The sequence below is a fragment of the Salmo salar genome, chromosome 02 (genome assembly GCF_965601325.2).
Source record: "Salmo salar chromosome 02, fSalSal1, whole genome shotgun sequence".
Classification (NCBI taxonomy): domain Eukaryota; kingdom Metazoa; phylum Chordata; class Actinopteri; order Salmoniformes; family Salmonidae; genus Salmo; species Salmo salar.
In genome coordinates, this window is record NC_138292.1 from 75,514,758 (window position 1) to 75,542,620 (window position 27,863).

A 27,863-nucleotide genomic window follows, 5' to 3' on the forward strand; every position below is an offset into this window, starting at 1 on the left:
TACTGTTGAAGTTACTTTGCTATACTATCAGCTAGCACAGGTCCACAACAGCTTGTCTGTCAGCTACTCATTTGACAGCAGGGTGTTTCTGAAGTGCTCTGTCTGCCTTAAATGAAGAACCTCCTTCTGACACCCCACTCCTCTCTCTTTCTCTCTTTCTCTCTCTCTTTCTCTCTCTCTCTCTCTCTCTTTCTTTCTTTCTTTCTTTCTTTCTTTCTTTCTTTCGCTCTCTCTGTCTCTGTGTCTCTCTGTCTCCCTTTCTTTCTCTCTCTCTATCAATCTCTCTGTCTATCTTTCTCTCTCTCTCTCTGAATTAAATTAAATTCAAAGGGCTTTATTGGCATGGGAAACATATGTTTACATTGCCAAAGCATGTCAGAGAGATTGAGATAGCGATGGTGGTCGTGAAGCGCTGGGCATTAGCATGCACATCCTCATTTCTCTGTAGTGACCTCAGTGTCTGCAGGTCTATATGCTGGAGAGTGAAACTGGTTCAACCCAGCCGGAGGTTAGACTTCTAAACCACAAGAGAACTCAGCTAGCTGTGGTGACTAAGTGTTAAAACTGTTAATTAACTGCTCTGTTCTAAAGTTACCATGTTTGTTTCAGCAGAGGAGGAACACATTGTTGAGATGATGACAATATAGTTAAAGTATACATCAATATATTTTATAACTTTTTTCTGACATGTCATTGATCCAAATACAGTCTTTGTAAATGATCAACTCAACAGATGAGTTTCTGAACAGAAGAAACATCCCTCCTCTACAACCCAACTCCCCTTAATGAATGATGTCATCACATAACAGACAAGCTACTGAGATCTCAGTAAACCAATAGAACGACCTCCGCATCGCCCCCTACAGAATGTTATCAGTACTGATTAATAAATCTACTATAATCTCCACCACCAGTCATCTCTCTCTCTCTATTGAGCCTGGGGACGAGGTTACAGTTATTGTAATAAACTAGATGTTTCAACTCAGTCAATTCAGGAAGTGAAGTGAAATTCTATTCATGGATTGAGAATTCCACATGGAAAATGACGGTCATCGATGATAAATTGAATTGTGATTATTTTAATGAATTTAATTGAATTCTATTCAATTGGACCCCAGCTCTGGTAACGATAACACGACCTCTTCTCTTCAGAATACAGAGCATAGAATTACATATTAGAATCTAATTACATATTAGAACTTCATTACATATTCAAATGTAATTCCATGTAAGTCAGATTTTATTAGGATCTCTGTGCTACAGAGTCTATCCGGAGTTAGTAGTTGTGATATTGTTGAGGTTCTGGTCCAATGCTTTAGGGTCGAGTGCTTAAAAGGCTGATTGGTAGAGGGCGGGGACATGAGCAATGCATTCTGGGTCAGCGGTAGACACGGGCTGAGGGGCCGCTGCATTGTGGGTGGAAGTTATATTTTCTTCATCATCACCATCTTCCTCATCATCAACCTTTGAGACAGTGAGGAGAATCATGACTGTTACCATTAGGTGAAGACAGAAACACACACACGCATGCGCACATACATACACTCTCTCTCTCTCTCCTCTCCCTCACCTCTTCAGTGCTTCCTGTGTCTGCATCAGGCCTGTTCGAGATTGACCCTGTGAAACACACAATAGACTGTATATTATAAATCTTTGTATGTATATGTGTGTGTGTGATATTGATGGTATCTCACCTAGAGCCTTGTTGCGTCGTCAGCACCTGTAGAATATGAGGGTGATGACAGCAAACACCAACACAGCCAGACTCACACACACAATGATCACCACTGAGGTACCTGGAATACAGGGAGGTATGAGGGGTGATAAATGACAGAAATTAACCGGTGAATGTCCTGTATGGTAGACATAATATCATAATCTGTAATACCATCATCATCACCATCCTCATCATCATCGCCACCCTCCTCACCAGTCTCACCTGTTGTAGGACAGCAAGTAAAAGTGAGACCTCTTCTCCATTTCCTCCTTCAGGGTTGCCACAACAACCACCAGCACAGAGTTGAACAACATGTATTTGTACTAGTGTTTATTATGGATCCTCAATAGTTCCTGCCAAGGCAGCAGCTACTCTTCCTGGGGTTATTATGGATCCTCATTAGTTCCTGCCAAGGCAGCAGCTACTTTTCCTGGGGTTTATTATGGATCCTCATTAGTTCCTGCCAAGGCAGCAGCTACTCTTCCTGGGGTTTATTATGGATCCTCATTAGTTCCTGCCAAGGCAGCAGCTACTCTTCCTGGGGTTTATTATGGATCCTCATTAGTTCCTGCCAAGGCAGCAGCTACTCTTCCTGGGGTTATTATGGATCCCCATTAGTTCCTGCCAAGGCAGCAGATACTGTTCCTGGGGTTATTATGGATCCCCATTAGTTCCTGCCAAGGCAGCAGCTTCTCTTCCTGGGTTTTATTATGGATCCTCATTAGTTCCTGCCAAGGCAGCAGCTACTCTTCCTGGGCTCCAGGAACATTAAGGCAGTTCTAAAAACATTACATTTCACAACACTGTGTTCCTTCAGGCCACTACCACATATCTACAACATAATATCCATGTGTACTGTACGTGTGTGTATGCATGTGTGTGTCTCTTCACAGTCCCTGCTGTTCCATAAGGTGTAGTTTTGTCTGGTTTTTAAATCTGATTTTACTGCTTGCATCAGTTACTTGACGTGGAATAGAGTTCCATGTAGTCATGGCTCTATGTAGTACTGTGTGCCTCCCATAGCCTGTTCTGGACTTGGAGACTTTGAAGAGACCTCTGGTGGCATGTCTTGTGGGGTATGCATGGGTGTCTGAGCTGTGTGCTAGTAGTTTAAACAGACAGCTCGCTGCATTCAACATGTCAATACTTTTCACAAATACAAGTATTGATGAAGTCAATCTCTCCTCCACTTTGAGCCAGGAGAGATTGACATGCATAGTATTAATGTTAGCCCTCTGTGTACATTTAAGAGAACGCCGTGCTGCCCTATTCTGGGACAATTGTAATTTTCCTAAGACTTTTTTTGTGGCACCTGACCACACGACTGGACATAACAATATGTTTTGACCATGACAGTTTACAATACAGGGTTACTCCAAGCAGTTTAGTCTCCTCAACTTGATTTCACTTGCTGTGGTAGCTGACGTGTATAATGTTGAGTCATCAGCATACACAGACACAAGCTGCGAAGAGGCCCCAGCGCGTCTCAAGCCGAGAGACGTCTTCATACCAGATCACACTGTTATAACACGTTCATGACATCTTTCTAGAAAGACAAACAAGGATGCGTTTATCTAGAAAACACACTTTATTTACCTATGAACGTTATTCACGTAGAAAATACATTCTGTGTATAGAAAACTGTCCAGAAATATAATACATACATGGCAAATGTATAGTAAACTAAGAAATTCTAAGTCTGGTTGCAGAAGATTCTGTCCAGGGTTAACGTATTCTTAACGGTATTCCTTAAATATAAACTACATGATTTAAATATAAAACTACTTCCTGTTGTGAGGGAGAAATAATGGCCTCTATATTGAGGTGAGGGATCTTTCATTTAAATGCATAGATCATTTCAAAACAAAAGTTGATATTCTTTGCTCAATAAACATAGCTTTATGTCGGTTTTTGGACAGTTCTCACTTGCTGCATCAACAACAGGTAGCAACAATACATGTTGTGTATACTATTGAGTAAAGAGGAATGCTATGGGTATAACATGAAAGCCTATATCTCCCATGGTTACTGTGCTAACATCCCATCTCGTGATAGTACACAATCCAACAGCGGCACCATACAAAGCCCAGATCCTACGCAAGTCATACATTCCAACCATTTCTGTACAAAAAGTTAACCTAGTTAGCTAACTCATACACACTAGCTGAAACACACACCTCTCACTCACACTTCCCTCCACCCTGTTATTGTAGGCATCCTGGAAAAGTAAAGACCATTCAAGCATAGGAATAGATTCAGCATTGACTTGAACGGGAAGGTCCGTTCTATAGATTATATTTCTATGCATTCAAACAGCATTGTTTCTGTTCTGAACGAATGACTATGGGTATTATCAGACTATGAGTATTGATCAGTGGCAATACTTTCTATTGATTTGATCAGAATCCAAAACCATGAAACCCACCCATGATCCCTAAACCCCTAGAATAGGTACGTGAAGAGATGCCATCTGTAAAGAAATGCCACCAAGAGATACAAATCTAATCCCCCAAAACAGGAGTTTTCAAACCTCTCCTGGGGGACCCACAGACAAATGGATTTCATCTATTCAAGAGCTAGAACACCTGATTACATTAGTCAACTAAGCATCAAGCCCTTGACTTGGTGAATCAGGTGACCTCTTACTCCAACAGTCTCTCTGGCAGTAAATGTCTTGGAGAGGGAGTCAAATAGAATCCATTCATTCTCACCCCAATATCACTCTCATATCAACTAATCATCAAGCCCTTGACTAGGTGAACCAGGTGAGCTAGTTCAGGGCTACAACAAAGTTGTGTTAAATGTCTGGGGGTCCCAGAGGAAAGGTTTGGAAACCACTGCTAACAAGCCAATGGCTCTAGCCTGTACATGGCAACATTCACCAGTAGGGAAGTAGAGCTAAAAAGAGGCTTATACTAAAGGAAGCTAAAACAACATGTATTTGATGGTCTCTGGTTCTACAGTGCAGGAGTGCTGATCTGGGATCAGGTGCCCTCTGTCCATGTAGTCACATGTATGATTATCTAAAAGGCTACACTGACCCTAGATCAGCACGCCTACTCTAAGATGCTTTTTGAATACGGGTTGCAGGTTTTCCCTCAGTTCACTAGTGGTTCTGAAGTGGACTCACGAGGTCCAAAGTGGCAGTGTCCTCAACTAAAGGACAAGAGACACCGTGACGAAAGTTGGCCGTGCGCAGTAGGTCTCCTGATGGGTGTCGACGAACGATGGCGATTCAACACGCAGAATGGTCTGGAAATGAACAGAAAATGAGGGCGGTGGACGTTCTTCGGTCAGAGGCGATAGGGAGGACAGCCACCTGTTGCTTTTCACTGTTCGTCGGCGCCGTCCGTTTTGTCCTTAAGAAGTTCATAGTTTATAGCTATCAGGACTAGGGTGGAAGAACCTGTGCGATGGTCTCCTTGGCACTCTGACTCAGTCTCTCCGGAAACACCACCTCGTACTCCACCAGCAGGTCACCGCGGCGATCGGGCCTCTTGGACAGAGGAAGCCCCTCCCCCGTGATGCGTCGTTTCATCCCCGGACGCACCACGTCCCCTGTCGTCACGGTTACTGTCCTGCCGTCCAACGTGGGGGCGATGACCGTGCAGCCGCACAGCGCCTGAAGGAGAGAGAGAGAGAGGTTACGCTTCATCGCTCTAGTCTACATACAAACCGTTGTCTGTACGTTCAATAATTATTATCATTCTGAGTACTATCAATTTGTTTTAGCAAGCATTCGGAGAGCAACATGTAAAAACAGAGTATATTTAGTTTAGTTAAAGTTCAGATCATTCTGCCTTACCTCTCTGAGGGAGACCTTGGCGGGGTAAACGATGTCAGAGCCGTCTCGCCGGAACAGCGGGTGTGGCTTATCCTTGACCACGAACACCACGTCTGCCGGGATGTTAGTCGGCGTCTCGTCCCCCTCTTTAGGGAAGGTGACCTTCGTCCCCTCCTTCCATCCCTTCTTTATCTCCACCACCAGGATCTTGTCCTCCATCCGGGTGGTGCGTCTGTCTGCGTTCAGCCGCTTGTGGGATATCTTCATTCTCTTAGTGCAGCCTGAGAGCACCTTTAAAAAAAAACACCACAATGGGAATGAGGCATCGACTTTATTATCCTAGACAACTTTTTAAATTGTATGATGTGCTGCGTGTACATGGATACTTTGAATTGTCAAATAAAATAAGTCAACCAACCAACCTCCTCTAAGGTCACCCTGAGGTCGTGGAGCACGGGTGGGTCCTGGTGCTTCTCAACCATCTGGCCCCCCATCCCCCCTCCCCCCATCCCTGTGCTGAAGGAACGGGGGAACCCCCCCATGCCGCCGCCCCCCATCCCGAAACGGGCGAAGGGATCGTCAGTGTCCATGTTGTCCCCATCTGGGCCCCCGCCGTTTCGGGGGAAGAACTGGTCGAAGGGGCTCCGGCCCCCGAAGAACTCGGCGAAGATGGCGTGGGGGTCGCCTTGGAAGGAGTAGCTGAAACTAGGGCCCCCGGGAGCACCCCCTCCTCCTGAAGGGCCTCCTCCCTTCAACCCTGGAGAGAGAGAGAGAGAGAGAAATAAACATTTGTGGCTCTGGTCCAGACTTCTTTCAATAGAAGTTGTGTAAACATTTCCTATGTGCAGTGGCACCCATGGGTGGGGAAACAATGTGTCTGTGTGTAGGGCTAGAAGGGAGGCTGATGAAGGCAGGACGGCTCTGTGTGTAGGGCTAGAAGGGAGGCTGCTGAGGGGAGGACGGCTCTGTGTGTAGGGATAGAAGGGAGGCTGCTGAGGGGAGGACGGCTCTGTGTGTAGGGATAGAAGGGAGGCTGCTGAGGGGAGGACGGCTCTGTGTGTAGGGATAGAAGGGAGGCTGCTGAGGGGAGGACGGCTCTGTGTGTAGGGATAGAAGGGAGGCTGCTGAGGGGAGGACAGCTCTGTGTGTAGGGATAGAAGGGAGGCTGCTGAGGGGAGGACGGCTCTGTGTGTAGGGATAGAAGGGAGGCTGCTGAGGGGAGGACGGCTCTGTGTGTAGGGATAGAAGGGAGGCTGCTGAGGGGAGGACGGCTCATAATAATGGCCAGAACAGAGCAAATGGAACGGCATTGTATGTATTTGATACCATTCCACCACTTCCGCTCCAGTCATTACCATGAGCCCTGTCCTCCCCAATTAAGGTGCCACCATTCTCCTGTGGTCTAGTGTCTGTTGCTATACACGGAATAATGCAGCTTGACCGTTGAGTTATCTAGCCTGGTCCTTAAAGACAACTGATAAGAACGCAGCAGCACCGTTGTAACCTCGGGCTACTGTCGGTACCAGAAATACACAACGACACCATCTGTCGTTTGAGAAGCTTGCTGACAGGCTAGCCTGTCAAAGTCAAACTCTCCGCCCCGCTGTGACGTCAGCGCCAGAACCTTCCAGCAGTGGGCGCGCACCTCTCCCTCGGCGTGCAGCCAATCAGCAGTGTTATTGTATCTATCCGTTTTTCCCTATCCATTCTTATGATTGTGCTGCAAGGGACTCTTGTTGGAACTCGCGAATCCCTTGCAGCACAATCATAAGAATGGAGAAGGAAAAAAAAACGGATAGACGCAACAAGCCTGCTGTGTCTTGCCCTTTCTAGTTATAAAATATATCTCACATAGGCTTATAAACTATTGCTCACACAGGCCAAGGAGGGTAGGCTTATGAGGTATTGCTTGGCTTGTTATAAGCATATAGCGTTTGTTTTAGGATCTTCTGTGGCCCAAAGCGTTAGAACACTAGAAATTCAAGAACGATTTCAGCACCGATGAAGAAGAGTAGATTATCAGAGGAAAGAGGCAGTTCTTGAGCGAGATCTTGAAATGCCTTTCGCCTTAATACTCATCAAAATATCCAGCGACAATGACTCAGCTTTACATCTTTATAATCGCAGTTTTGAAATCGTTTCCGATAGGCCTACCTAACTAAAGCACTTTGGAAAACAAAGTGTATTTATTCATCACTTTTAATAATAACGTGTTGCGTCTGGTAAATAGAACACGTACCTTCTTCGCCGAATCGGTCGTAAATGTCCTTTTTCTTTGGGTCGCTCAGAACGTCATAAGCTTCAGCTATTTCTTTAAACTTGTCCTCGGCTTTGGGAGACTTGTTTTTATCCGGGTGGTAACGCAGAGCCTGCTTACGATAAGCCTTCTTGATCTCGTCCTCCGTCGCTCCTTTCTGTATTCCCAGGACACTATAGTAGTCTTTACCCATTTTGACCATTTAGCTGTAGGTGTGTTTATTCCGAATAGCTGCGAGAAATAGTTTAAAGTTCCCTTGATTGAGCCTGTGCTGACTGTCAATCAAATGCACACAAGGTAGACGGGTTGTTCTCTTTAAATGCGCTGGTCCGCTTGCAGGCAGTCTATCTGTGGAATGGTAAATAAACGTATGAAAACCTGACCTGCACACATACTGTTGAAGAACGCTACTGTTTTGTCAGCTCAACTCGACACTCCGCTTGGGACCCATTCTAGTTTATACCCGCGCAGAAAGTTCGAGAATTTTCTAGTAGAATCAGGAAGAGTCTGAACGCAGCTCAGCTCCTGTCGGACGAAGGTTCCTGGGACCGATCACGCCTACTGGAGCGTCACTGAGTTTCAAAGTTCGACAGGACACGCCTCTGTAGTCTAGCCGAAACTCATCCACGTCTTCCTTGCAGAAATCTCACCTTGTGTGTGTGTGTGTGTGTGTGTGTGTGTGTGTGTGTGTGTGTGGGGTGGCAGATCCAGTGTTGACTCACTGGATGTATGAAAGGTACTAAGAATCGTGTTAGTGAACAAAAGGTATCACAATGTGTCTGTCGGAAAAGCTTTATGGATCCCCTGAGCAAAACTGATTCCCTCATAATGTGGTTTGTCTGTCGCTTTTGTTGGAACTATAGGTTTAGTCCTCGCTATACTTCAGGTTTATAGGTACTATGGGTTAGGTTGAGCCCCGTCCTTTCTCAATTTAAATTATGACGTTATTTCAACTTTACTAGCCTCTTGGTCAAATACCCACAAACAGGTCTAGGTCTGTCCTTGGCAAACAGCCTTGCTGCTTTTGAAAACCACCGCTGGCACATTATGCCCAATATAACAGCCAGTAATCGACGAACTAAAATTGCTGATCTGTAAAGTCAGTATAGCTTGCCCTGGTGTTGATAACATAAGATTTACTAAAAATAATCACCCGCTAATACAATTTACCCCGCATCTCCATTTGTCCCAACGGATCACTCCATTGTGGGAATCTACTCCCCCATTGGCTACAGTACGGGAAGTAAGGCATATCTACTTAGCTTTCCGACACATTGATTGGACGTGATATTAAAGAGGTAACCATTGGACTTCCCAGCCACTGGACCAATTGGGGACCTCAACGCCATCACTGCTTCCTCTTGCTCTGATTGGAAGACACGACCCGTCGCTCACCTTGGATGAGAGCGAACACAAACTGCCAAGATGAAGCATTACGAGGTAAGATAGTATCCGCTGTAACTCTAAACCTTTAATCGGGATTCTGTACATTACATTTCTAACTGTTTCATACCGGTGTTGTAAGATTGTCCGTTCGTTTCCCAACGGTCAGATTTAGGATGGTTAGGACACGCTGGAGAACAGAGACGAGCTCACCCGGGATGTCAGTCTCCAGCCCGTGTGGTGTGCTTGTGGACTCTCTCTTGTCGAAGTTGTGGTCTACTTGCCTGAAATTCACATATCATGGACGTAGCCTATCACTTCTACATTCACAATAAACAGCAGTCCAACCAACCAAACCGATAGGTTACTAGTTTATTTTCTATTTACCAGTCGTTCTTTTCTCACAATGCGTAAACTAGGCTACGCCACCGCTGGTGGATTGGAACGCTGCAGACTTCTTATCTCGGGATTGTTGCTTCATTGCAGGGCAGCTAGACTATCATTGCAGGTGAACAGTCAAGTGCGCATCAAATCTAACCTTGTGGGGACTGTTGTGTCGTAAAATAATGTAGCCTCTTGGGTAGAAATGTTGACCGTTACACTACTTTACTGCATGGACATCGAGGCCACTGCGTCTCAGATCAGACTGACTGACATTGGTGATCTGCATGTAGGAGAGTAAAGTGATGACACAACTAGGCCTAGCTTAAATCTAAAGTCCTGTTGCACATAGCCTCGTCAACTTAGGTTTTTCGATCACAAATACGAGACAAAGTTAATATAGTAAGTAAGAAAGGCTGCATGCAAGGAGGTATATTTAATCAAATCAAAGCCCACAGGCGACTTTATGTTAAATGCATAGCAAACAGGCAATAATGGTAGTCGCTATGTCCTCTGAAACACATGACCACCTTCACTCTCATGGCTGTATAGGCAGACAGACCCATAGACATTTACCTCTACATGAGCTGTCCTTGTGGCTCTCTCAGACACTATACACACAGATCTAGGACCAGATTAACCCCCACTAGCCATTTGGGGGTAATCACATACTAACTGATCTTAGATCAGTGTCTAGAGGGGAGTTAATCCTCCTACAGTCAGATTTTAAAACCGCTTTCTAGACTGCAGGCTAGCTAACTACAGCAGGTGTTGTCATGGCTACCAGGACTGACACTACAGCAGGTGTGCCGACCGAACCCAATCGACAGGATGTGAAGGAGCCAGTTTGGGGAGTTGTGTAGAGTTAGAAGTGCCCAGACCAGTGTCCCCCCCCCCCCCCCCCCCCCATGTCTCCTCCTGTCATACCAGACCTGGGTTCAAATAATATTTGAACTCGTTCCAATACTTTGAGAGTTTGCTCTCTAGCCTGTCTAGATTTGTAGATGGGCATCTGTTGCAGCTATTGGACTATTCCATTGGTCTGTTAAAGCCAGGCAAGCTCAATCAAGCAAATAATGTATTTCAAAATCATTTCGAATAGTACTTCAACCCAGGTCTGTCTGATACCTATATGCACTGGGAGGTTCTCATTCCAAGAACGTTCTCTCTTTCTAATGTAGTAAATGAGGGGACAGAACAGCTTGAGAGGTGCTGGAACCCGCTAGCCTGCTACAATGTAACCTAGTGTTCTGCCAGAAAGGTCCAGAACCCTTGGAGGCCGTAGTTAGCTAACATACAAGCAGGCTACAGTAATATCAAGATTAGTCTGCAGTACTCAACTGTGAGCCCAGTAAGCCCAATATAAACATGTTATTCCACTGGTAAGATGTGCATTTGACTATAGGATAAATGTTGGGCCTGTATCAATGCATCATTGGCCATCAGGGAACGATTGCTAACAATCAACAAGATTACTGTCTGCATCCATCTTGAATCCAAATGATCTTCAATGAATACATTTATCACAACACAAAATCACTGCTGATGTAGTTATAACACATATCCACAAGGTGGAGCCAAAGCACTGTAATAGTAAATGTAGACCTAGGCATGACACCTGCTGCCTCGCTGCACTGACAACACACATTGGGGAAGATGGACACTCATTCCACCATACCACAGATCTAGGATCAGATTACCATACGCACAATGCTAATATGAACCATTCGGGTGGTAGAATATACCTGACTGTAGATCAGTTGCTAGTCCACTACATCAGCATCAGGTCTGTCCATAGAGAACGTTGTGCTAAGCTCACAGTGCATTTCTGTGCTTAAACAACCAGTAAATAATATCAATCATTAACACTGACCTGTGTGTAAGTGAGAAGGCTGGTGTGGAGATGCCAGGAGCCCGAGTCCAGTAGACTGGAGATACACCATCTGTCAACCTGTAGAGAGAGAGAACCTATTAGTGCACTATAATGAGCTGGAGTGTTCTACGAATCCCTCTCTTTCCCACACTCAATCATGGCAGCACAGCACTACTCCAACTTGCACTACTACCCGAGTCTTGAATTTAGCTAGGTCCAATGCTGTCTTACTCTAGAGCTCCACGTTTTACCCCATCCCTACCCTAACACCGCCCTACCCTAACACCGCCCTACCCTAACACCGCCCTACCCTAACACCGCCCTACCCTAACACCGCCCTACCCTAATACCGCCCCAGCCCTACCCTAACACTGCCCTGCCCTACCCTAATACTGCCCTACCCTAACACCGCCCTACCCTAACACCGCCCTAACCCCACCCTAACACCGCCCCTGCCCCACCCTAACGCCGCCCCTGCCCCACCCTAACACCGCCCCAGCCCTACCCTAACACTGCCCCTACCCTAACACTGCCCCTACCCTAACACTGCCCCTACCCTAACACTGCCCCTACCCTAACACTGCCCCTACCCTAACACTTCCCCCACCCTAACACTGCCCCAGCCCTACCCTAACACTGCCCCAGCTATGACAGTTGTCTATCCCATACTACTTTAGACCCCCAGCACAAGGAAAGGCTGGTATCCCAGGGGGGTCTTTATATAGACAGGGGGTAGAGCGGATGGAATGGGGGGGGTTAAATAGCTAGAGAAATCCTAGCCATGTCTGGCTTGCTGTGTGTGTGTGTGTGTGTGTGTGTGTGTGTGTGTGTGTGTGTGTGGACTACAAAGCATCATTTTATGGGCAGTTCTACAGTAATGGGATTGCGTAGACTCAGAGTTTTCACTTTAAAATGTATATCAAACAAAAACCATTGATTTCACAGTGCAGAAAACTATACAACTCTACAGAGCCTTGCAAAAGTATTCACCCCCCTTGGCATTTTTCCTATTTTGTTGCATTACAACCTGTAATTTAAATAGATTTTTATTTGGATTTCATGTAATGGACATACACAAAATATTCCAAATTGGTGAAGTGAAATAAAAAAAATAACTTGTTTAAAAAAAAAAGAAGGAAAGTGGTGCGTGCATATGTATTCATCAAATAAGCAAACACATTTGGCGTTCCCCAAAAGGCATGTGGGAGACTCCCCAAACATATGGAAGAAGGTACTCTGGTCGGATGAAACTAAAATTGAGCTTTTTGGCCATCAAGGAAAACGCTATGTCTGGCACAAACCCAACACCTCTTGTCACCCCGAGAACACCATCCCCACAGTGAAGCATGTTGGTGGCAGCATCATGCTGTGGGGATGTTTTTCCATCAGCAGGGACTGGGGAAACTGGTCAGTATTGAAGGAATGATGGATGGCCCTGAATACAGGGACATTTTTGAGGAAAACCTGTTTGTCTTCCAGAGATTTGAGACTGGGACGGAGGTTCACGTTCCAGCAGGACAATGACCTTAAGTGTACTACTAAAGCAACACTTGAGTGGTTTAAGGGGAAACATTTAAATGCCTTGTAATGGCCTAGTCAAAGCCCAGACCTCAATCCAATTGAGAATCGGTGGTATGACTTAAAGATTGCTGTACACCAGCGGAACCGATCCAACTTGAAGGAGCTGGAGCAGTTTTGCCTTGAAGAATGGGCAAAAATCCCAGTGGTTAGATGTGCCAAGCTTATAGAGACATATCCCAAGAGACTTGCAGCTCTAATTGCTTCAAAAGGTGGCTTTACAAAGTATTGACTTTGGGGGGGTGAATAGTTATGCATGCTCAAGTTTCTATTTTTTTTGGTGTTATTTGTTGTTTGTTTCACAAAAAATATTTTGCATCTTCAAAGTGGTAGGCATGTTATGTAAATCAAATGATAACCCCCCCCCCCCCCCCCCCAAAAAAAGTAATCTATTTTAATTCCAGGTTGTAAGGCAACAAAATAGGAAAAATGCCAAGGGGGATGAATACTTTCGCAAGGCACTGTATGCACAAGGACTACTTTGAATAATTGACACAGTAAATAGGTATTTGCTAGAAAAACTGTACATATGCAAAGTTGGGTAACAGAATTGGAGTAAAATCTCCCTCAGTTTTATTCTGTTACCAAACACTGTATCTGCACATTTCTTCCTGTGAAGGTGTTTTTGTAAAATGTTCTGACATTTTTAAAAGTAGTCCTTGTGCATAGAGTTCTATGGTTTATCTTTGAAATCAATGGTTTTTGTTTGGTATACATTTGAGGTCTTGGCGTGATTGTTAACATAGTAAATTGATATTGGACCGACATATCTAGGAACTTAAGGGTATAGGGTGTTGGTTCCGGACAGTATTGGAGAGGGGGGTGGTTGAACGGAGGGGAATTCTCCTAACTAAGCCATGAGTCTCTGGAGTATTATCACCCTACTGTGTGTGTGTGCGTGTGTGGGAGGGGGGAGGGGGGGGGGGGGGGGGGGGGGGGTGTGGAGGTAGGTAGGGAGAAGGTTGCTTACACAGAGCTTTTTATTTAGCTGTGAGGGGGACTGACAACACATACTTCCTTCTAGACTGGGGAGGGGGGTGCTCGGGTATCATAGTGGGGGGGGGGTTCAAAATCAACTCAACACAGGAATGCATCAACTTTCCTTACTGTTCTTTAAACTTTGCTCCCTGCTGTAAATGACTTCACAGGGGAGCAGGGCTGTGTGGGGGTGGGGTTAAATAAAGCAGCCAGCGTGCCAGGAAAGAAGGAATGAGAAGGGGGGTGACCGAATGATAGAAAGGATGAAGAGAGGGAGGGGTGGGAGGAAAAACGACGGAGCGAACGAGGGGGAGAGAAAGATTTATTTCCACAGCTGAAACCAGGCGCCCCTCTCTCCTCTCTTCGCTCAAACTGAGGGAATTAAGAAAAAGGTATTTTTCCAGACAAAGGGATTAAATAGAGAGGCTAGTGGTGGAGGAGTGTGGATATGGATACCATAGTACTAGAGGGGGCTACCCACAAAAAGGCTGGTCCGGGGAGTGTCCCAGGGGTGCCAGCACCCCCCGTTAAACGGCCCAAAGCTAAGAAGGCTAAGAAAGCTGTGGTTTTCTTTGAGGTGGAGATTCTGGATGCCAAGACCAAGGACAAACTCTGCTTCCTGGACAAGGTAAGACGGCTTCACAAATACTGGTGTGTGTGTGTGGGGGGACACGTCTATCTGTGTGTGTACGTCTATCTCGTGTGTGTGTGTGTGTGTGTGTGTGTGTGTTAAATAGTCCTATCTAGCCTGCACCTGTTGCACTATTAGTCGAATGTAGGACACTCCACTGTACTCAGGTCAGAAGTGCTGTCTGTCTGTTTGAGCCCAGTCAGTCAGTATAGTGCTGTGAAGCTCCAGGTACAACCTGAAGTAGTTACCTGTTGAGGACAGACGTTCCGCTAGCGGAACGCCTAGCCAATATCCAATGGAACAGCGTGGCGCGAAATACAAAAACCTCAAAAATCCAATAATTTCCATTTCTCAAACATACGACTATTTTACACCATTTTTTGAAAGATACACTTCTCCTTAATCCAACCACATTGTCCGATTTCAAAAAGGCTTTACAGCGAAAGCAAAACATTAGATTATGTCAGGAGAGTACATAGACCAAAATAACCACACAGCCATTTTCCAAGCAAGCATATATGTCAATAAAACCCAAAACACAGCTAAATGAAGCACTAACCTTTGATCTTCATCAGATGACACTCCTAGGACATTATGTTACACAATACATGTATGTTTTGTTAAATTAAGTTCATATTTATATCCAAAAACAGCTTTTTACATTGGCGCGTGATGTTCAGAAAATGTATTCCCACCAAAAACTTCCGGTGAATTTACAAAAATACTCATCATAAACGTTGACAAAATACATAATTATTTTAAGAATTATAGATGCAGAACTCCTTTATGCAACCGCTGTGTCAGAATTTAAAATAAAAAACAGCGTGGTCGCGGGAACGCGCATATCCAATCCCTTTGTTGCCAGGCAGACCACTCAGTAACTGACCTCCTATACTCTGCCCAGTGACAGGAGAAGGCTCAAACCACTTTCCGAAGGCTTTAGACAGCCAATGGAAGCCTTAGAAAGTGCAACGTAACAGCACAGATACTGTAGTTTCGAAAGGGACTAGAAAGAACTACAATTCTCAGATCCTCCACTTCCTGGTTGACTTTTTCTCAGGTTTTTGCCTGCCATATGAGTTCTGTTATACTCACAGACACCATTCAAACAGTTTTAGAAACTTCAGTGTTTTCTATCCAAATACTAATAATATGCATATTCTCGTTTCTGGGCAAGAGTAGTAACCAGCTTAAATCGGGTACGTTTTTTCATCCGGCCGTGAAAGTACTGCCCCCTATCCATATCAGGTTTTAAGCCTTGTCTGAGCCAGAACGGCCCATAGTGGTCAGTACTACCTAGGACTGTAGTGAACTATCACTTATGGCTTAGAGGTTAAAACTCCTCTCTATTATCATGGTGTTATAGACTGATGGTTAAATGACAGGTGTAAAACCTAGCTAGGTTTAGCATGGTGTTATAGACTGATGGTTAAATGACAGGTGTAACACCTAGCTAGGTTTAGCATGGTGTTATAGACTGATGGTTAAATGACAGGTGTAACACCTAGCTAGGTTTAGCATGGTGTTATAGTTTTAATAGCACTGTATTAGGTTCTGTATGGTGTTAGTGTGATATTAGTAGGGCGTACAGGAGCTGCAAGGTATCAGGTCACGTCCTCGCAGGATTACCACTGCTCTGAGACCTGTTCTCAGCTTAACACAGTTTCCATGGCCATGTCATCCCCCACTTTAGACTGCGACCCCCTGAAAAATAGAGATTCCTGAAGTAGGGCTTTGATGTGGGAGTGAGGATTTGATTTGGATATTGGAATTTTATATTGGTGGAGTTGAATAAAGTTATTCTAATCTAATGTTGTCAAGTAAATTATTTGGAATGTCTGGGGTGAAGTCATAAAGAGACTAGAATGTCTGGGAGAGACCTGTGATGTCACAAGTAGACTATAATCTTTTGAAGACCTTACCTCTGATGTCATAAAGATTAAATGTCTGGAGAATCCTTTTTTGTGATTTTATAAAGAGTAGAATCTCTGGGAAAGACCTCTGATGTCATGAAGACACTAGAATATCTTGGGGAGACCTGCAATGCCATAAATATAATATCTGTGATGTCATGAGAGAGTAGAATATCTGGGGAAGGCCTGTGATGTCATAAGTAGACTAGAATGTCTGGAGAGGAACTCGGTGATGTCATAAAGAGAATAGAATGTCTGAGGGAAGACCTCTGTGACGTCACAGACAAATACAGTAGTAGAATAATGTCTGACTGTTGTCAGGATGCCAAAAAGAATGGAGTAGCCTAGTGGGGAGTCCAGTGTTCAGAACCGTTCAGTTTGACTGTTGTGACCCACCTTCAATACAGTCTTTGTACACACACCTAGTCCTTATCAACTAGCCAGTAAGGACTAACCATGACTTACCTATCATTTAGGAAAGGTTGGTTCTGGTCCGTTGTTCCTCTGCCTGGCGATTTTAATAGTGGGCCATGGCTGGGCAGAACCATCCAGTCCCTGCTGACTGGAGTTAGGGGGGTATGTGAGGGCTAAGCCCCCAGGATGAGGCAGTCTGGCTGGGGGAACAGGGTTCAGCACAAGCCCCTAAACCTCCAGACTTGGCTTCAATCTGGGAGTGGCCGCTGTTAAATGGTTGTGTGTGTGTCCATGGTTTTGTGTGTGCTTCATTTGTCAGTTTGTCTTTGTGGGATTGTTGTTGCGGTGTGGCTTTGACTGTGTGTGTGTGTGTTTTGGCGCTGTATGTGTCTGTTTATATTTATGTGTATGGTGATTAATACCAGCTGTTTGATACCCAGTACCCAGGGGGTGTGGCCAGAGCTAGAGCTAAATTTACTTGTAATCACATGAAAGGGCAATGAGAGGAGGGGGGGTGTGTGTGTGTGTGTGTGTGTGTCCCACTCATCTCTCTTGATTTGCAGGTTGAGCCAAATGCCACTATTGGGGAGATCAAGTGTATGTTCCACAAAAGCCGTGAGTACGACCTCAGATTTACATTACACAGCAGCGCATGCTACTACAATTAAATTCACTTCAATATACAGTATTTAAATTAAATAAAGCTAAAGAGTTGACCCCCCCCCTTGTCTGTCTTCTTTCTGTCTGGTCTCCCTTGTCCATCTGACTCAGATCCTCAATGGTACGCAGCCAGACAGTCCATCCGCCTAGACCCAAGTAAGTCTATCTCCAAACCAGTCTTCTGATGTTCAGTCTGTATGAAGACCGTGTTGATATCTATAGTATAGTAGTGATGGTAGCAGGCTGGTAGAGGACAGTGTTGTTATCTATAGTATAGTAGTGATGGTAGAGGACAGTGTTGATATCTATAGTATAGTAGTGATGGTAGAGGACAGTGTTGTTATCTATAGTATAGTAGTGATGGTAGCAGGCTGGTAGAGGACAGTGTTGTTATCTATAGTATAGTAGTGATGGTAGAGGACAGTGTTGATATCTATAGTATAGTAGCGATGGTAGCAGGCTGGTAGAGGACAGTGTTGTTATCTATAGTATAGTAGTGATGGTAGAGGACAGTGTTGTTATCTATAGTATAGTAGTGATGGTAGCAGGCTGGTAGAGGACAGTGTTGATATCTATAGTATAGTAGTGATGGTAGAGGACAGTGTTGATATCTATAGTATAGTAGTGATGGTAGAGGACAGTGTTGATATCTATAGTATAGTAGTGATGGTAGCAGGCTGGTAGAGGACAGTGTTGATATCTATAGTATAGTAGTGATGGTAGCAGGCTGGTAGAGGACAGTGTTGATATCTATAGTATAGTAGTGATGGTAGCAGGCTGGTAGAGGACAGTGTTGTTATCTATAGTATAGTAGTGATGGTAGCAGGCTGGTAGAGGACAGTGTTGTTATCTATAGTATAGTAGTGATGGTAGCAGGCTGGTAGAGGACAGTGTTGATATCTATAGTATAGTAGTGATGGTAGCAGGCTGGTAGAGGACAGTGTTGATATCTATAGTATAGTAGTGATGGTAGCAGGCTGGTAGAGGACAGTGTTGATATCTATAGTATAGTAGTGATGGTAGCAGGCTGGTAGAGGACAGTGTTGATATCTATAGTATAGTAGTGATGGTAGCAGGCTGGTAGAGGACAGTGTTGATATCTATAGTATAGTAGTGATGGTAGCAGGCTGGGAGAGGACAGTGTTGTTATCTATAGTATAGTAGTGATGGTAGAGGACAGTGTTGATATCTATAGTATAGTAGCGATGGTAGCAGGCTGGTAGAGGACAGTGTTGTTATCTATAGTATAGTAGTGATGGTAGAGGACAGTGTTGATATCTATAGTATAGTAGCGATGGTAGAGGACAGTGTTGATATCTATAGTATAGTAGTGATGGTAGCAGGCTGGTAGAGGACAGTGTTGTATATCTATAGTATAGTAGTGATGGTAGCAGGCTGGTGAGAGGACAGTGTTGATATCTATAGTATAGTAGTGATGGTAGCAGGCTGGTAGAGGACAGTGTTGATATCTATAGTATAGTAGTGATGGTAGAGGACAGTGTTGATATCTATAGTATAGTAGTGATGGTAGCAGGCTGGTAGAGGACAGGACAGTGTTGTTATCTATAGTATAGTAGTGATGGTAGAGGACAGTGTTGTTATCTATAGTATAGTAGTGATGGTAGCAGGCTGGTAGAGGACAGTGTTTATCTATAGTATAGTAGTGATGGTAGAGGACAGTGGTGATATCTATAGTAGTGATGGTAGAGGACAGTGGTGATATCTATAGTATAGTAGTGATGGTAGAGGACAGTGTTGATATCTATAGTATAGTAGTGATGGTAGCAGGCTGGTAGAGGACAGTGTTGATATCTATAGTATAGTAGTGATGGTAGCAGGCTGGTAGAGGACAGTGTTGATATCTATAGTATAGTAGTGATGGTAGCAGGCTGGTAGAGGACAGGACAGTGTTGTTATCTATAGTATAGTAGTGATGGTAGAGGACAGTGTTGATATCTATAGTATAGTAGTGATGGTAGCAGGCTGGTAGAGGACAGTGTTTATCTATAGTATAGTAGTGATGGTAGAGGACAGTGGTGATATCTATAGTATAGTAGTGATGGTAGAGGACAGTGGTGATATCTATAGTATAGTAGTGATGGTAGAGGACAGTGGTGATATCTATAGTATAGTAGTGATGGTAGAGGACAGTGTTGATATCTATAGTATAGTAGTGATGGTAGCAGGCTGGTAGAGGACAGTGTTGATATCTATAGTATAGTAGTGATGGTAGCAGGCTGGTAGAGGACAGTGTTGATATCTATAGTATAGTAGTGATGGTAGCAGGCTGGTAGAGGACAGTGTTGAAATCTATAGTATAGTAGTGATGGTAGCAGGCTGGGAGAGGACAGGACAGTGTTGTTATCTATAGTATAGTAGTGATGGTAGAGGACAGTGTTGTTATCTATAGTATAGTAGTGATGGTAGAGGACAGTGTTGTTATCTATAGTATAGTAGTGATGGTAGAGGACAGTGGTGATATCTATAGTATAGTAGTGATGGTAGCAGGCTGGTAGAGGACAGTGTTGATATCTATAGTATAGTAGTGATGGTAGAGGACAGTGTTGATATCTATAGTATAGTAGTGATGGTAGAGGACAGTGTTGATATCTATAGTATAGTAGTGATGGTAGCAGGCTGGTAGAGGACAGTGTTGATATCTATAGTATAGTAGCGATGGTAGCAGGCTGGTAGAGGACAGTGTTGATATCTATAGTATAGTAGTGATGGTAGAGGACAGTGTTGATATCTATAGTATAGTAGTGATGGTAGCAGGCTGGTAGAGGACAGTGTTGATATCTATAGTATAGTAGTGATGGTAGCAGGCTGGTAGAGGACAGTGTTGATATCTATAGTATAGTAGTGATGGTAGCAGGCTGGTAGAGGACAGTGTTGATATCTATAGTATAGTAGTGATGGTAGCAGGCTGGGAGAGGACAGTGTTGTTATCTATAGTATAGTAGTGATGGTAGAGGACAGTGTTGATATCTATAGTATAGTAGCGATGGTAGAGGACAGTGTTGATATCTATAGTATAGTAGTGATGGTAGCAGGCTGGTAGAGGACAGTGTTGTTATCTATAGTATAGTAGTGATGGTAGAGGACAGTGTTGATATCTATAGTATAGTAGTGATGGTAGCAGGCTGGTAGAGGACAGTGTTGTTATCTATAGTATAGTAGTGATGGTAGAGGACAGTGTTGATATCTATAGTATAGTAGTGATGGTAGCAGGCTGGTAGAGGACAGTGTTGATATCTATAGTATAGTAGTGATGGTAGCAGGCTGGGAGAGGACAGTGTTGATATCTATAGTATAGTAGTGATGGTAGCAGGCTGGGAGAGGACAGTGTTGATATCTATAGTATAGTAGTGATGGTAGCAGGCTGGTAGAGGACAGGACAGTGTTGTTATCTATAGTATAGTAGTGATGGTAGAGGACAGTGTTGATATCTATAGTATAGTAGTGATGGTAGCAGGCTGGTAGAGGACAGGACAGTGTTGTTATCTATAGTATAGTAGTGATGGTAGAGGACAGTGTTGTTATCTATAGTATAGTAGTGATGGTAGCAGGCTGGTAGAGGACAGTGTTTATCTATAGTATAGTAGTGATGGTAGAGGACAGTGGTGATTATCTATAGTATAGTAGTGATGGTAGAGGACAGTGGTGATATCTATAGTATAGTAGTGATGGTAGAGGACAGTGGTGATATCTATAGTATAGTAGTGATGGTAGAGGACAGTGTTGTTATCTATAGTATAGTAGTGATGGTAGCAGGCTGGTAGAGGACAGTGTTGTTATCTATAGTATAGTAGTGATGGTAGAGGACAGTGTTGATATCTATAGTATAGTAGTGATGGTAGCAGGCTGGTAGAGGACAGTGTTGTTATCTATAGTATAGTAGTGATGGTAGCAGGCTGGTAGAGGACAGTGTTGATATCTATAGTATAGTAGTGATGGTAGAGGACAGTGTTGATATCTATAGTATAGTAGTGATGGTAGAGGACAGTGTTGTTATCTATAGTATAGTAGTGATGGTAGAGGACAGTGTTGTTATCTATAGTATAGTAGTGATGGTAGAGGACAGTGTTGATATCTATAGTATAGTAGTGATGGTAGCAGGCTGGTAGAGGACAGTGTTGATATCTATAGTATAGTAGTGATGGTAGCAGGCTGGTAGAGGACAGTGTTGATATCTATAGTATAGTAGTGATGGTAGCAGGCTGGTAGAGGACAGTGTTGATATCTATAGTATAGTAGTGATGGTAGCAGGCTGGTAGAGGACAGTGTTGTTATCTATAGTATAGTAGTGATGGTAGAGGACAGTGTTGTTATCTATAGTATAGTAGTGATGGTAGAGGACAGTGTTGATATCTATAGTATAGTAGTGATGGTAGCAGGCTGGTAGAGGACAGTGTTGTTATCTATAGTATAGTAGTAATGGTAGAGGACAGTGTTGATATCTATAGTATAGTAGTGATGGTAGCAGGCTGGTAGAGGACAGTGTTGATATCTATAGTATAGTAGTGATGGTAGCAGGCTGGTAGAGGGTAAGGATTGATCATGCAACCTGTTTGTGGGGCTGTTATTAATCAGAATTCTACTCTCTCTCCATCAGAGGGTAAGTCTCTAAAGGATGAGGATGTTCTGCAGCATCTTCCTGTGGGAACCACGGCAACCTTCTACTTCCGAGACCTGGGAGCTCAAATCAGCTGGGTCACCGTGAGTACTCACAGGCACACACATACCACACACACACGTACGCACGCGCTCACTAACTTGTCTGTTAGTTTCCTCCTGACCTTGGTGAAAATTAGTTTTTGTTAAGAGTCATTATTAATGCCCCTGTCACATTAACTGGGGGAGGGAGAGACGTGGGGGAGGGAGAGACGTGGGGGAGGGAGAGACGTGGGGGAGGGAGAGACGTGGGGGAGGGAGAGACGTGGGGGAGGGAGGGGGGACTGTCGGTTAGGCAGGAGCAGGTGTGGAAAATAGAGGGCGATAAATGTATCCTGGCTGGTTGACTGGCTGGTTGACTGGCTGGTTGACTGACTGGCTGGTTGACTGACTGGCTGGCTGGACATCTGTTAGTACAACACATAAACACCAGTGTGACACTAGGAGGAGAAGGAGAGCTGGCCAGACTAGAGAGAGGGAGAAAAGTAAAGTTATGTTTTGTAAGTTATTCATGATGACCGTAGCAACATTATTTTTTTTTTTAAATGGCTTTGTCCTTTGCTGCGCAGACAAGAGTTTATTAATTTATTTTTTATTTTACCTTTATTTAACTAGGCAAGTCAGTTAAGAAGAAATTCTTATTTTCAATGACAGCCTAGGAACAGTGGGTTAACTGCCTTGTTCAGGGGCAGAACGACAGATTTGTACCTTGTCAGCTCGGGGATTCGAACTTTCAACCGGTTACTAGCCCAACGCTCTAACCACTAGGCTACCCTGCCGCCCCAATGAATGATCCGGAGCTCTGACATAACAGGGTTTATTATGAATGATCCGGAGCTCTGACACGACAGGGTTTATTATGAATGATCCGGAGCTCTGACACGACAGGGTTTATTATGAATGATCCGGAGCTCTGACACGACAGGGTTTATTATGAATGATCCGGAGCTCTGACACGACAGGGTTTATTATGAATGATCCGGAGCTCTGACACGACAGGGTTTATTATGAATGATCTGTAGCTGGACTATATTATTCTGAACAAAAAATATATAAATGCAAAGATTTCAAATATTTTACTCAATTGAAATAGGTCTCTGATTGTCTCTCAGGTGTTTCTGACAGAGTATGGTGGTCCTCTCCTCCTCTACCTAATGTTCTACTTCCGTGTTCCCTTCATCTACGCCCCCAAATATGACTTCACCACCAGCAAGCACTGGGTCGTACAGTGAGTGTCTCTCACACACACACACACACACTGGGTCGTGCAGACGACTGTAGTCAGACGACTGTATATCTGAGTGGAACTGCAATGAGCCTCGTTAATGTGAATCATATTTGTCTGCTAGTTGAACTCTAGTTCATCGAACTACGAATGGCAGGAATAAAGAGAACCATTGTCTTTGGTTTCTATGGTGAGTATCCTGGTGCATGTTGGGTAATGTAGTTTGTGTGTGATCCCAGTCTAGCCTGTATGTGTCACTCCTTCCACTACCTGAAGAGACTCCTGGAGACCCTGTTTGTCCATCGCTTCTCCCACGGGACCATGCCGCTACGCAACATCTTCAAGGTGACACACACACACACACATGCATTCATAACACACACACTGACTCTCTCCCTCTTTCTCTCTCTCTCTGACTGACACACACCACAGCCTTAGTTGCCCTCTTACCTCATCGTGATGGTATATCACCTTACACATACCTCATCTGGGGAACCCTAGCCTGTCTCTTCAACCCAGGGTGACCTTTGAACCTGTTGAGAGATTCTGGGGTCGTCTGACACTGGTCCGCATCCTAATTGGCTCCCTATTTCCTATGTAATGCGCTACTTTTGATCAGGGCCCATATGACTCTGGTCAAAATTAGTGCACTATATAGTGGATAGGGTAATGGGCCCTGGTTAAAAGGTAGTGCACTGTATAGGGAATAGGGTGCAATTTGGGATGAAGCTTGTGTGTGATACAGTGTGTTCTGTCTTCCTGTGTTCCAGAACTGCACCTACTACTGGGGCTTTGCTGCCTGGATGGCCTACTATATTAACCACCCTCTATATACACCACCTAGTGAGTACGCTACTATATTAACCACCACCTAGTGAGTACGCTACTATATTAACCACCACCTAGTGAGTACGCTACTATATTAACCACCCCCTAGTGAGTACGCTACTATATTAACCACCCCTAGTGAGTACGCTACTATATTAACCACCCCCTAGTGAGTACGCTACTATATTAACCACCCCTAGTGAGTACGCTACTATATTAACCACCCCCTAGTGAGTACGCTACTATATTAACCACCCCCTAGTGAGTACGCTACTATATTAACCACCCCCTAGTGAGTACGCTACTATATTAACCACCCCCTAGTGAGTACGCTACTACATTAACCACCCCCTAGTGAGTAGGCTACTACATTAACCACCCCCTAGTGAGTAGGCTACTACATTAACCACCCTCTGTATACAACACCTAGTGAGTACGCTACTATATCAACCACCCTCTGTATACACCACCTAGTGAGTACGCTACTACATTAACCACCCCCTAGTGAGTATGCTACGATATTAACCACCCTCTATATACACCACCTAGTGAGTACACTACTATGTTAACCACCCTCTATATACACCACCTAGTGAGTACGCTACTATATTAACCACCACCTAGTGAGTACGCTACTATATTAACCACCACCTAGTGAGTACGCTACTATATTAACCACCACCTAGTGAGTACGCTACTATATTAACCACCACCTAGTGAGTACGCTACTATATTAACCACCCCCTAGTGAGTACGCTACTATATTAACCACCCCCTAGTGAGTACGCTACTATATTAACCACCCCCTAGTGAGTACGCTACTATATTAACCACCCCCTAGTGAGTACGCTACTATATTAACCACCCCCTAGTGAGTACACTACTATATTAACCACCCCCTAGTGAGTACGCTACTATATTAACCACCCCCTAGTGAGTACGCTACTATATTAACCACCCCCTAGTGAGTACGCTACTACATTAACCACCCCCTAGTGAGTAGGCTACTACATTAACCACCCCCTAGTGAGTAGGCTACTACATTAACCACCCTCTGTATACAACACCTAGTGAGTACGCTACTATATCAACCACCCTCTGTATACACCACCTAGTGAGTACGCTACTACATTAACCACCCCCTAGTGAGTATGCTACGATATTAACCACCCTCTATATACACCACCTAGTGAGTACGCTACTATATTAACCACCCTCTATATACACCACCTAGTGAGTACGCTACTATATCAACCACCCTCTGTATACACCACCTAGTGAGTACGCTACTACATTAACCACCCCCTAGTGAGTATGCTACGATATTAACCACCCTCTATATACACCACCTAGTGAGTACGCTACTATATTAACCACCCCCTAGTGAGTACCCTACTATACTAACCACCCTCTCTATACACCACCTAGTGAGTACCCTACTATATTAACCACCCTCTATATACACCACCTAGTGAGTACGCTACTATATTAACCACCCTCTGTATACACCACCTAGTGAGTACGCAACTATATTAACCACCCCCTAGTGAGTACCCTACTATACTAACCACCCTCTCTATACACCACCTAGTGAGTACCCTACTATATTAACCACCCTCTATATACACCACCTAGTGAGTACGCTACTATATTAACCACCCTCTGTATACACCACCTAGTGAGTACGCTACTATATTAACCACTCTCTCTATACACCACCTAGTGAGTACGCTACTATATTAACCACCACCTAGTGAGTGTGTTACTATATAAACCACCCTTGTCTTTTCAGCAATCTATGGTGAGCAGCAGGTCAGGATTGCCCTAATCATCTTTCTGGTAAGACTCTACTGTTCTATAATCTACTCTACTATAATGCACTCTACTCATCCTGTATACTATAGTAATAGAACAATATCATAGTAAATGGTTATTTAGTAGATGCGATCTTCTCAGTTCTGTCAGGTTGGTAACTTCTCCATCCATATCGCCCTGCGGAACCTCCGCCCACCAGGTACACACTCCTATTGAATATGCAAACATTACAACACATCAATCAATTCAACATACACACTGTTTTCTCTGTCTGCTACAAAACAGCAGCCCACAACAAACTGAATCTCTCTCTCCCTCCGTCTGTCTCCATCAGGATCTAAGACCAGGAAGATCCCCTACCCCACTAAGAACCCCTTCACCTGGATCTTCCTGCTGGTCTCCTGTCCCAACTACACCTATGAGGTGAGTCTTGGACCCCTAGGCACAGATCTCTTATCAGCTTCCCCTCCACCAATCATAACCTTAACCATTAGTGGGGAAAATGCAAAGATCAGCGTCTAGGGGCAACTTCACCCTGTATTTAGTCCAGGGTGACGCTGCCCTCTGCTGGTTAGGAGGAAGTGTGTAACATGTGTCTCTCAATGTAGTTGTTAGGATCATGGCCACCTAGTGGCAGAAGTTGGCAGTGAAATTCAGGGTTGGATACCTGGTCGGTTATTCAACTGAAATGTCTTCCACATTTGACCCATCCCCTCTGAATCAGAGGTGCCGGGGGGGGGGGGGGGGGGGGGGGGGCTGCCTCAATCAACATCCACATTATTATGCGTGTGTGTAACACCATTGTTCTTTCTCCCATGTAGTCTGCCCATAGCTGCCTTTAGTGTGTGTGACATATATAAAAGTGTGTGTGTGTAACACCAGCTCTCCTCTCCTGTAGCTGGGCTCGTGGTTTGGCTTCACCTTGATGACTCAGTGTCTGCCGGTGGCTTTCTTCACGGCGGTGGGCTTCATCCAGATGACGGTGTGGGCCAAGGGGAAGCACCGCAGCTACCTGAAAGAGTTCCGGGACTACCCTCCTCTTCGCTCGCCCATCCTCCCCTTCGTCCTCTAGAGGAGAATGGAGACCCCCCTCCATCCCAAACCTACACTGGACTGAGAACCCTGCCCCCTTGACCCCCCCCCCCCCCAAACATTTTGAGGAGACTGTCTTATACTATGCTTTCCCGCACAGAAGTTTCTGCCTAACAACGCTCCTTAACCCACTTTTGATTGGCTATTGTTATTTTTCTTATTAGTGTTTTGGCTGTTTTAATAACCTGACTGACAGTCTGGCCTGTCTCAAATGGTACACTACAGGGCCCTCTGGTCAAAAGTAGTGCACTACATAGGGGCTAGGGAGCCATTTGGGATGTAACAAGGTGTAGGCCTATCTGCTCTGGGTTACTTTAGTTTCTTTTTTACTCAAATGTTTGGAAGTATAACAACACCAAAGTCTCTGATCAGAAATGGGAAGTAAACCATGAGACACTTTTGGTCGTTCTGTTGGAACTTTCATTAGAAGTCATTCAGTTGATAAACCATGTCTTGATGATATAGACTGTTACTAGACTGGAGACTAATACACACCACTGTTACCACACTGGAGATGGGGGCCATATGATACAATAGAACACTAAATGGAATGCATCTCTAAGGCTGCATTTACAGGCAGACCAATTGTTATTCCCCCCCCCACAAATTGTTCTTTTGACCAATCACAGATCCTTTTCAGACCTGATTGACAAATGAGTG

General features: G+C 44.4%; 2 protein-coding genes across 3 annotated transcripts; one reads left to right on the forward strand and one right to left on the reverse strand.

Annotated features, from left to right (window-relative positions):
• Positions 1 to 3,286: 3,286 nt before the first annotated feature.
• On the reverse strand, positions 3,287 to 8,859 carry LOC106591679 (dnaJ homolog subfamily B member 1). The gene is made up of 4 exons (XM_014182903.3): positions 7,741 to 8,859; positions 5,924 to 6,258; positions 5,523 to 5,792; positions 3,287 to 5,339 (listed from the first exon to the last, which is right to left on the reverse strand). The coding sequence occupies exons 1-4, from the start codon at positions 7,958 to 7,960 to the stop codon at positions 5,109 to 5,111; spliced, it is 1,056 nt and encodes a 351-aa protein (XP_014038378.1). The 5' UTR covers positions 7,961 to 8,859; the 3' UTR covers positions 3,287 to 5,108.
• A 146-nt stretch (positions 8,860 to 9,005) lies between these two features.
• On the forward strand, positions 9,006 to 27,339 carry LOC106595986 (very-long-chain enoyl-CoA reductase). Of its 2 annotated transcripts, XM_082967066.1 has the most exons (12): positions 9,006 to 9,198; positions 14,529 to 14,579; positions 17,473 to 17,524; positions 17,681 to 17,725; positions 22,185 to 22,288; positions 23,356 to 23,471; positions 23,708 to 23,813; positions 24,239 to 24,311; positions 26,089 to 26,135; positions 26,253 to 26,310; positions 26,446 to 26,534; positions 27,010 to 27,339. In XM_082967066.1, the coding sequence occupies exons 1-12, from the start codon at positions 9,184 to 9,186 to the stop codon at positions 27,181 to 27,183; spliced, it is 930 nt and encodes a 309-aa protein (XP_082823192.1). In that variant the 5' UTR covers positions 9,006 to 9,183; the 3' UTR covers positions 27,184 to 27,339. The 2 variants fall into 2 exon arrangements, with proteins under 2 accessions (XP_082823192.1, XP_082823191.1); XM_082967065.1 differs by lacking the exon at positions 9,006 to 9,198 and having other exon boundaries at positions 14,295 to 14,579.
• The last annotated feature ends 524 nt before the right edge of the window (positions 27,340 to 27,863 follow it).

Excerpts from the sequence above, each read along its gene's own strand:
- LOC106591679 (XM_014182903.3), bottom strand. The coding sequence starts at position 7,960 with ATGGTCAAAATGGGTAAAGACTACTATAGTGTCCTGGGAATACAGAAA. Across the intron at positions 6,259-7,740 it reads CGACCGATTCGGCGAAGAAG|GGTTGAAGGGAGGAGGCCCT; the intron begins GTACGTGTTCTA and ends CTCTCTCTCCAG. Across the intron at positions 5,793-5,923 it reads TCAGGGTGACCTTAGAGGAG|GTGCTCTCAGGCTGCACTAA; the intron begins GTTGGTTGGTTG and ends TTTTTTTTAAAG.
- LOC106595986 (XM_082967065.1), top strand. The coding sequence starts at position 14,400 with ATGGATACCATAGTACTAGAGGGGGCTACCCACAAAAAGGCTGGTCCG. Across the intron at positions 24,312-26,088 it reads CCCTCTATATACACCACCTA|CAATCTATGGTGAGCAGCAG; the intron begins GTGAGTACGCTA and ends TTGTCTTTTCAG. Across the intron at positions 26,311-26,445 it reads GCGGAACCTCCGCCCACCAG|GATCTAAGACCAGGAAGATC; the intron begins GTACACACTCCT and ends TGTCTCCATCAG.